The 10,213-nt window shown below is 35.0% G+C and overlaps 1 protein-coding gene across 1 annotated transcript; it reads right to left on the bottom strand.

Moving 5' to 3' along the window:
• Positions 1-1,427, bottom strand: LOC104453224. Its single transcript, XM_010067746.3, has one exon. It carries the CDS (start codon positions 1,337-1,339, stop codon positions 206-208), a length of 1,134 nt encoding a protein of 377 aa, XP_010066048.2. The 5' UTR covers positions 1,340-1,427; the 3' UTR covers positions 1-205.
• Positions 1,428-10,213: the final 8,786 nt, after the last annotated feature.

The following is a 10,213-nucleotide window of genomic DNA, read 5'->3' as shown; positions in this document are numbered from 1 at the left end:
AAATAGGAATAATTCTTCACGAGAGAAAACAGAATACACAAGTATCAGGAATGAAGTAACACCATTTAAGGAAGAAGTTAGTATATAGATTTAATTTATATATATCAACGTCGCCATAACTATTGATGATGTGAAGTGCTTAAACTGAGTTTGCGTAATAAATTTTCTTTCGGAAGGAAAAACCCATTGAAAATTGAGGAGATGATCATGTTCCACGCGTCAGGGACCCAAAACCGCTCGTGATCTCGTGCCGGCTGCCGCCACCGTTAGCCCAACATCCGAGGAAGCCATGCTTGTAGGGCAAGGTGGTCCTCCTCTTCATCTCCTCCGCAGCTGCTTTCTTCATCCTGTAATGCAACTCGTGAGTCGACTCAGTCGCCCGCCGACTCGAGCTCGACACTGGACGACCAGCGATCTCTCCTCGCTTGAATCCAGAGGAGTACTTCCTGAATGGGTCCTTGCTCGTACCCCGGCCTTCCGATGCGCTTCGGAACAATAACAGATCTTTGAAACTCCATTTTTTCTTATCACCCTTCGAGAACGATATCAGAGACGAGAAGTAGTTGGAAGAAGAAGAAAGAGAAGAAGACGACGACGACGATGAATTCTTATGGATGTTCAGTCCTGAATTCTCCAAATCCTCATCATCTCGGTCGAGCAAAATGTCGGATATTCTCAGGGGTGAGAGAGATCTCGTCCCCTTACGAGAGGAAGACGATGACGATGGTCGGCCGTTTCTCTCTCGACCACGCTCTCCCCCTTTTTGTTGATAACACGGCATATCAAAATCTTCAACTCGACTAATCTGGACAGGTTCAAGTAATTTTCCCCCATCACGTTTAGCAGGCAAGACTCCACCAATGTTGCCGTCTTGTGACTCAGCTGGTGACTGAAGAGGTGGTGACTTCAAGGGTCTGATTTTGCCGCCATGGAAGAGCTCGTCAGCAGACATGGTGGAACTCTCACCTAAACCCCTGCTGAAATCGAACGCAAAGTCTTTCCCATCGTCATCTTCGACGACGCATCCATCCTCTTTCTTCGCATGGATCATCATCGGCAGGGCGTTCTCCCATGCGAAGGCTATGGAGAACCGTGGGTTGTCGTGCCACGAGCCCTCATCTTTGTCCTCGTCCGGGACGAGGGAGATCTCATGGAATTCTTCACGCAAACAAAGATCGAAATCTGGGCGACCAGGACTAGGCGGAGACGTCGGAGGAATTGTGGATGGATTGAAGAAGTTGCGGAACGCTTGAGGGCTCGAAGGAGCGGTGATGTATGGAGTGGAGGTCGTGCTCTCGAAGCTTAAGTCGATAGAGGGCACTGCTGAGACCACCTCCATGTCTGGATCCTCTGAACACAGATTCGCTGGGACTAGGAGAAGGTTAACAGGTTTTGGGATTTGTAGAGGGTGTAGAGCTCATGATTCATGTGTGCGCGGCAATGATTAGCATGGCCACCGATTAACTTTTGTAAGCTGGAGGAGTACGGTATCATATTAAAGCATTTCTCATTTTTCATTAACAGAAGAAAAGGACGATTAGGTTAACTATCATATCCTTTTCCCTTTTCTATTACGTGATTATGTTTAGACTCGGGTTTCTACGAGAATTGAGTGTCTGTGTGTGTGTGTGTGTGTGTGTGTGTGTGTGTGTAATTGAGTTTTTATGAAAAGGATCTTTTAATGACTTTATTATCTACATGTCCTACCAATGCCTCACCAACTATTCTATGAAATTATCTATCATTATTTGAATGGCTTACCAACTTTTTTCGATAAAACAATCCTATAGAAAACTTGGTAATTAGAAAAGGTAACGCTATTTGCACAACCAAAATATCTTTTTCCACAACTTTTTCGAAAGATATATCTTGTTTGGGCTTAGTTGCTTATTGTATTGATTATCAACATCCTATTATAGTCTTCATGAAACATGATCTATCTCTGTACTCATGTCCTAAGCAATTATTACCTTCTAAAACAAAACCGTGCTTTTATAGAATCATTTTAGATTCAACATAAACAATTGAAAATAAGCTATAAGATACCAGCTAATATTATGATTACAATTCTGTTACTGAACTTATTGTTTACTGAGTATAAGTAATGTATTTATTAAAAGTAGTCTATTCACTTAACTGACTAAGATATGAAAATTTTTATGTAGTATGTCTAGTTATATAATTTTGTCATCTCTTCATTTTTAATTTGATAAGATATGTCAATTTAAGTATTTTCACTTCTTCTTTTACCTAATTCTTACGTTAAGAATGAAATCATGAAATGCAACTTATTCGCATAATAAAATAACTTATACTTCAAACCATAAAAAATTAATTGTGATGATATGTTTTAAGTTATATGGTTTTTTTCATTTTAATTTGTTATGATGCATATTTTTTATTTGTTCAGTAATTAATTATATTATGATATTTAAATGAAAGTGAAATTTACTTATGTTAAGTGAAACTTATTCACGTCATAATGTAAGGGTTATCTTTAGGAAAGAAAATAAGTTATAACTACAAATAATCTACTCATAAATTAGATCTATTATTATTATTATTATTATTATTATTATTATTATTATTATTATTATTATTATTATTATTATTATTATTATTATTATTATTATTATTATTATTATTATTATTATTATTATTATTATTATTATTATTATTATTATTATTATTATTATTATTATTATTATTATTATTATTATTATTATTATTATTATTATATTTTAATTTAATTATAAATTAAAAAATTCCTAAATTTTGTAATCATAAATTATTTTTAAAATAAGCTATATTATCTACCAATATATTTCATGATATTTTCTTTTCATAGGTTTTTCCTATTTAGACTCAATCAGATGTAATTGTTTAGAGATAACAAATAAGCTAAAGGTTTTTGTTAAAATAATTGCGAAAAACAACGAAGAAAGACAATACTCCATCAAGAAAACAAACACTTGGAATGAAAAGGAAAGTGGAGCTAGGGATTTTGCTGTAGAACAATGCAAAAGATAAGTTCATATGGATTTGATTATTTGCTTAATTGTTTAGAGAGTATTGTCATGTTAATGAATACGTTGTGGATGAATTGTCAACGAAGAGTAAGTAACAATATAGAAGAATAAAATTGTGGAAGAAAAACATTTGATTGTGGAAATATCATTTCCCTAAAGAAAAAAACCAAATAAGTAGCAGAAATGAATGGTAATTTAAAACTAGTTGATAACTTAATTGGAGAAAATTGGCAAATTAAAGTTGATAATCAAAAGAAAAATAAGTATGGTAAATTACTCAAATAAAAGGGTAACCCAAAACTAGTGTTAACCTAATTGGGAAAAAGTTATTAAGTCACTCTAATTAAGGTTCTTAATTTCTAATAGATATTGATAAATTTAAGGCATAGAAATGAAATTTGGAAACGATAAGAAAGTTAGCGAAATCAACAATAAATTAAAAATAAAATATCAATAAGTAACTCAAATAAGAGTTGGTTACCTCTATGTGCCTTTATAGTGGGAGACAAGTTAGTGAGTTACATTAATTTATGATGGTAATATCTGAAAAGATTAGTAAATATATGATTTGCAAACCAAGCCATATAAAAGTTAGTATATTAAAATGAAATGCAATTAAACATTGGTAAGTAACTCAAATAAAAGTGCTTTGCAACACTTATTGAAATTTATCAGCATGAGAAGAAAAAATGTTTTTTTTTACAATATAATTTAGCTTAGTCTTTAATGAAGCTATATATATGACGTATTTTTCCCATCCACATGCCTAATTACTCCTCTTTTTTCTTCCTTTTTTCTTCCTGTGCATCGCGGGGATAAGCAAATGACGTTCCCTAAATCAACGCAGACGAACTTCGAACTTTTTTGCCTTCTTGACAAAATTAATTTAACTTTTTTTCTATATGAAATTATACAATAAAATAAAATAAAAAGAACAATCGGATACACGTCTTTGCAATCATACACATTTCCTCAATCATCGAAGCAGCTAATGATTATGGCATGAAGTCCTGGTTCGTTTCCCCCTTGTGGGGATTCGACTTTTCTCTCCAATGGTCCCAATCACTTTATTTCTCTCTCTTGATGCATCGTCGGTCGTTGCAATCATTGACATATTCCCCAGAATGCATGATAAGTTAATGTCTTTTGGGGCATGCATTTTGGTACTTAAAAGAAGAATGGCAGGTTCCTTTTCCGTGGAATATGGCTTTCAGTCACGCGCCTTCTTCATTAATCTAATGAAATTCTCGCCTTTAGCGGTACTTTGCGATGTGAATCATGAAATTTTATAGTATGATATATTTTCTTGGTTTATATATAATATGCCTCTTTAGGTACGCAGTTTCATGCGGAAATGACAATTGACACTAGAAGGCTTGTTTGTTGGGGGAAATCTCACCACCAAGCTGGACCAGAAGAAGCGCAGCAAAGGCCTCTCTTCGGCCACTGGCCTGTAATTAGGGTAATTTACCCTAATGCCGTTCGAAAGTAGAAGCACTGGAGCTGGACCTAGCCCTTGGAGCAAGCCAAATTCATAGCTCAGGCTCGTCCAGTGAGCATCTATATATATGTATGTATCATATGTATATTATAGTGAGCACCAAATCCGGTTCAATCTGAGGAAAACCTGTTCGGTTGCAAGCAAAACTTGTTGGAAACTTGTTTGGTTCCAATTCTGCAAGCTTAGGACCAACCAAGGGCTGGTTCAGCTCTTCTTCCAAGATTGAAACCATGTGTTTTACCTGGGAATTAGTTCAATTGATTCAGTTCTCGGGTTGAACCAATTAACGAATTTGGTTTTGAAGCCTATTTAAGAAAAAAACAATCCCCATCAAAAAACGAACCATAATCTTCAACAGGGAAAAGTGTTAAAAAAGTTATAAACCTTTTGCATTTATGTCAATTTAGTCTTAAACCTTTTTTTTTTGTGCTAATTAAGCCTTAAACATTTTTACGTTGTGTCAATTCAGTCATTTCCGGTCAAATTTGGCCGAATTTTGCTAACTAGACGCTAGCCGGCTAACATGGCCTAATCGGCGCTGACGTGAACAATTTTTAATAATATTTTAATATATATTTTTTTTTTATTTTTATTTTTCCTTCTCTCCTTCTTCCTCCAGTCGGTTGCCAAACCTCCCACATGGCCAGTAAGGAAGAAGGAGGAGAAGGAAAAAAGAAAAAAAAAATTAAAATATTATTAAAAGTTAAACACATCAGCACCAATTAGGCCATGTCAGTCAGCCAACGTCCAGTCAGCAAAATCCGGCCAAAATTGGCCGGAAGGACTAAATTGGCGCAATGTAAAAATGTTTATGACTTAATTGGCACCAAAAAAAGGTTTAGGACTTTTTTTTTTAACACTTTTCCCATCTTCAACATGAATAAACAAAAACATAATGACTTAACCATCATATGTTTTGTGGTGAAATGGCATAATTTTTATAATTGACGATCAAAAATTTGATTTTTTTACACGGAAGATAAAATGGACCAATTCCCAATATCAATTAGTTTGGCTCTCAAATCCAATTTTTTGGAATCAAGAATCACACGTTAGTTCCCAAACCCATTCGAGAAGGGAAGTGATCACTACTAGTGCACATGATAAATTTGTGGGCTGAGAAGGCCTAGCTTGGGCCTAACTAGATCTTATAATGATAAGCTTTTGCCCATGCCCACCCAAAGATGCCTTTGGGCACTTGCGGCTTAGGCAGAGCCTATACGGGCCTATGGATCGCTAGGCCTATGATTAGATCTATTGGAAAATGGATTGTTGGGATCCTTAGGATTCTTTTCAAGTCATGGGCCCAACCATTCTAGCACTAGCCCACATTTCATTTGCAAAGTTTTAGGCTTTCAGAATTGGGAAAGTTATCCAAAAAGTTTCAAGCAAATTCAATCATAAACCTTTTAAATTTGCAAAATTAGTCATAGATCTTTTGACAACCCGTCAATTTATGCTAGTTTAGTCATAATTTTTTAACAACTTATAAATTTATTTATAAACCTTTTGATGATTTATTAATTAAATCTTTTAACGATTTGTTAATTCAAACATTTTGGCCAATTTTGGCAAAAGTCACTGACGTGATGATCTAGTCAACGTTAGCCATCTTACATAACATAGGCAATGCTAATATGGACTCTTTTTTTTTTTTTTTTTTTTTACATTTTAAAAATTTTATTAAATTTTTTCTTTTCTTTTTCATTTATTATTCTTCCTTTTTCTTTTTCCTTTTTCCCTTCATCGGCCTTCAGCGAGGGCCTCCCTTGCTAGCCTCACGTGAGGGCCACCTTTAACAACCCTTGGCGAGGGTCGCTCTTGCCTATACCCTCACTTGATTTGGTGAGGATATGCCTTACCTAGCTAGCAAGGAAAAAAGGGAAAGGAAAACGAAACACAAAGAAAAAAAAAATTAAAAATTTGTAAAAGTAGCCACGTTAGCACCAGCTGTGCCATGTAGGATGGTCAACATTAACTAAACTGTCATATTAGCTATTTCTTGTTAAAATTGGCCGGAAAAGATTTAAGATTAAATGAACAAGTTATTAAAAAGTTTAGAGCTAAATTGACAAATTATCAAAAGGTTTATGATTTAATTAGCAAAATTCTAAAAAAATTATGACTGATTTGACTACCGTACAATAGGCTTAGGATGTTTTGGACAATTTACTCTCTAATAATCATGTATCATTAGTCAAGTGAAAAATACGAGAAGATAAAAAGGACAACTCACAACATACTATGATAATATAAACTGAAGATATAAATGGTCACGTGGACATGGTTTTTAAAGCATGATTCTCAAAAGTTTGGGTCATCAAAATCTAATCAGCGAGTCTTATGTTAGGAAGAAAGTTGGTGGAAGACTACGACTAACCTCTTTCGGATTCGCAATAAACAATTTATCCTGGAACGAACGTTAAATTACAGGTGATCAACGAACAATATAACTTCACAATGGTTTGGATGTAGTCACAAGGAAAACATCCAATTTCACAGCGTAAATGCCTATTGTCTTCATAAAGGAATAATGAAATGCCTTTTTTTTTCTTGATGGAAAGGAGACAAGAAGGGAGAACAATTTCTTTATGAATGTATGTTTTGCCAACCATCCTAACGGTTATCTTCAGAAGTTTTTTATATGACTCTCTTATACTCTTTCAAAGGGTGTCTTTCCATAATGACATATCAAGACGAAACGATGCATTTTAATTGCACCCCATCATGGACGTATTAATAAAGTACAACAACACAAGAAGAGTCACTGCAAAAGACCGTTGGAAGCTATTTCGACCTTAAAATGAGTAGTCTTCTCATTTTTCAAGCAAAATTTTATTTTATTTTATTTTGGTTCTCATTTTTTTGGTTATACATATATTTGTTTTTGCTTTATTTCATTAGTTTGGGTTTATCTGAGATCATCTTATGGTTTCAACGATTTTAATATATATATATAAGCTAGACCCAAAACTTTCTAAATGAATGTTGTATAATTTGTTAAAAGAATTATTTATTCATGCAATAGCATGACCAAAAAAATTTGGACATTGCGAAAAATGTAATAGGACACGACAAAATAAAGACAAAAAAGAAAAAGAAAAAGCCAATAGTAGAAAAAAGATTGATACACTAGTTTCACGAAATATAAAAATTTGAAAACTATGAAAATAATTTGATTTTATGTCTTTATATTAAACTTATTTTTAAAACTTTATGCTGCCTCTTTTCCTTTTTTTTTTCTTTTTTTTTTGGGGGATTGATATGAAAGAACTAAGCATGACTAGTTCCTGCCTCGCGCCGGCGGCACAATTTGTTCAGTGACACAGCGAAAAATAGCGTAATTAAAATTTGTTATTTTGAAAGTATACCATATTTCGTAACAACAGCTTCGTCAATAAGCATGTTCAGCTGGATTTATAAATACCATTTAATTTTCTATAGTTAGAAATTGCAATTTAGTTGAATGAAATTTTATGTGTGAATTAGATGTGTGGTATAGGTTCAATTATTATATCATAATGCACAAATTACATGTTTGGGCCAACTAACTCATTTTGGAATCACGTCTTATCTAATTCATGAAGTTAGTGGATACTTTACTACAAATGATCAACTAATCTATAAGGACGAGCAAACAATAAGTGAAAATAGAGATTTACTCCGGTACTTGGAGCTTCTCATTTGATTCAAAAGGCATCGTAATAATTTGAGTGGACATACACTTTTTTTCCCTTTTTCTTTCAAACAAATTATTTCAATTGTTACACTCTAATTTCGGCCTACAAATTACGAAAGATCTCTTTGCATTTTTAGACGTAAGGAAAATTTTCTCGAGGGGGACGTTAAAATAGTTCATACATGAATAATGATAAACTTGAGCAAAAGAGCAATTTTAATAATCAAGAAACAAATAATAAGTAAAATTCCGGGAGCAGTAAAAAGATTAAAAAAAAAAAAAATTAAGATGCACACCCCATATATCAGTGAGGTGAGCATCGAGTAATCCCCACCTAATGTAGGAATCCCCTCGTCTCACACATATCAAATATCTATTGTCGATAGACAAATCTCTACTTCAGCTATTGTCGATAGACAAATCTCTACTTCTGAAGCTGAAGCTGACCCTAAAGAAATACTAACTATAGTGATTCGAGACCAAGTCCTGAGTGTGGAGGATAAACATGCTTCCGACATGAGCAGCCCTTATTGTTAGTTTCATATATTGTATTTTTTTAGTAATATAAGCGATTAATATTTTGAAAATCAAACATTGTGTTGTTAAGTATGCTTGGGCACTTAACAGGGGATGGGCTCGCGACATTCGAGTTCGATCTTCTCCATCCGAGGAGTGCTATCAATTTCTTGTGGGCCCCCAACTCGGGCAAAGCTCTAACTGAGCCATGGGCTAGCAAGGATTGCGTGGATCTCCGGGATTAGTCGGACGAAGCCTGCATCACCTCAAATGGACAAATATGTATACATATATGTATATATTTATGTATGCATGTATGTATGTACATATGTATGTATGGTCACACGAGAATACTACCTGTATATGGCCAGAAAGTGAAGCTTAACATGACAATACTTCAAATGGATCAAATTTAATTAATGATGCGATGGAAGCATGTCATATTTATGCTCTCCACAACTTGCAATAAATGCATCACGCAGCATTATTCATCTAGAAGTTAGTTTGGAGGAATCCCTCCGAGCACATGTATCTTTATACATATACTCATTTGTATCACAACACATATATCAATATACATATACTAATCTTCTTCTCACTGTAGAAGTTTCTCTCGTTTTGTCGAGTCTCTGTCTACCAACCATGGTAGTTTCAATTTCTATACCCTAACCCTAAATCAATCCCTCTTTCACCTCACTCCTGTTTCGACCTCTTTTCCCACGACCACAACCTCTTTTCACTCGGCGAGCCATCCCAATTCCATGGTTTCCTTTGCTAATCGACTCTTCACCACCACCCTCTTCTCCAAAAGATGACTTCGCAGCTTCGTTAATCTGGTCCTCAGCTCCATCAGCCCCTGCATGCAATGGATTCTGTCATTTTCCAAGCCTTTGTAGCTGTTGTTGACATTCTACATCAATTCCAATTGGTGTATCGTTTTGAAAACCCCGTCTACATGTTTTAGTCATGATCTTAACTCGGTCGCATCTATGGCAAATCCAAGACAGGATAGCATCCCTTCTAGCCCAGACATCCCGCGAACAGACCCTCATGAGGAAGCACGTCTAGTAGCACTGTGCAATTGCCTGGGTCGGCTATGGTCTGAACAGAACATTGAAGTGTGGGAGGATGCGCCGTCATAAGAAATAATGGAAGAATGTAAGCTCATCCTTGTCGGTAAGATTCTATCAAATTCCTCAATTAATTTACAAGCCTTTCAGAACACTATTAAGCGAGCTTGGTGAATTGATCAGGTGGATATTTCGCAACGTGAAGCTGGATTATATGTAATAAAATTTAGAACTGAAATAGAGAAAGAGAGAGTTCTTGATACCAGACCTTGGCTTTTTGCTAGTAATCTAGTTATTCTGAAACCCTGGTTGCACAACACACCATTACACTGCTATGACTTCTTGACTTGTGCCTTCTGGGTCCAAGTTTTTGGTCTTCCTTTGGAGTGCTGCACGGAGGAAATGATTAGCAAAGCTA

Source organism: Eucalyptus grandis, chromosome 7 (genome assembly GCF_016545825.1).
Source record: "Eucalyptus grandis isolate ANBG69807.140 chromosome 7, ASM1654582v1, whole genome shotgun sequence".
NCBI classification, from domain to species: Eukaryota; Viridiplantae; Streptophyta; class Magnoliopsida; order Myrtales; family Myrtaceae; genus Eucalyptus; species Eucalyptus grandis.
This window is presented reverse-complemented; position numbering and strand designations above follow the sequence as displayed.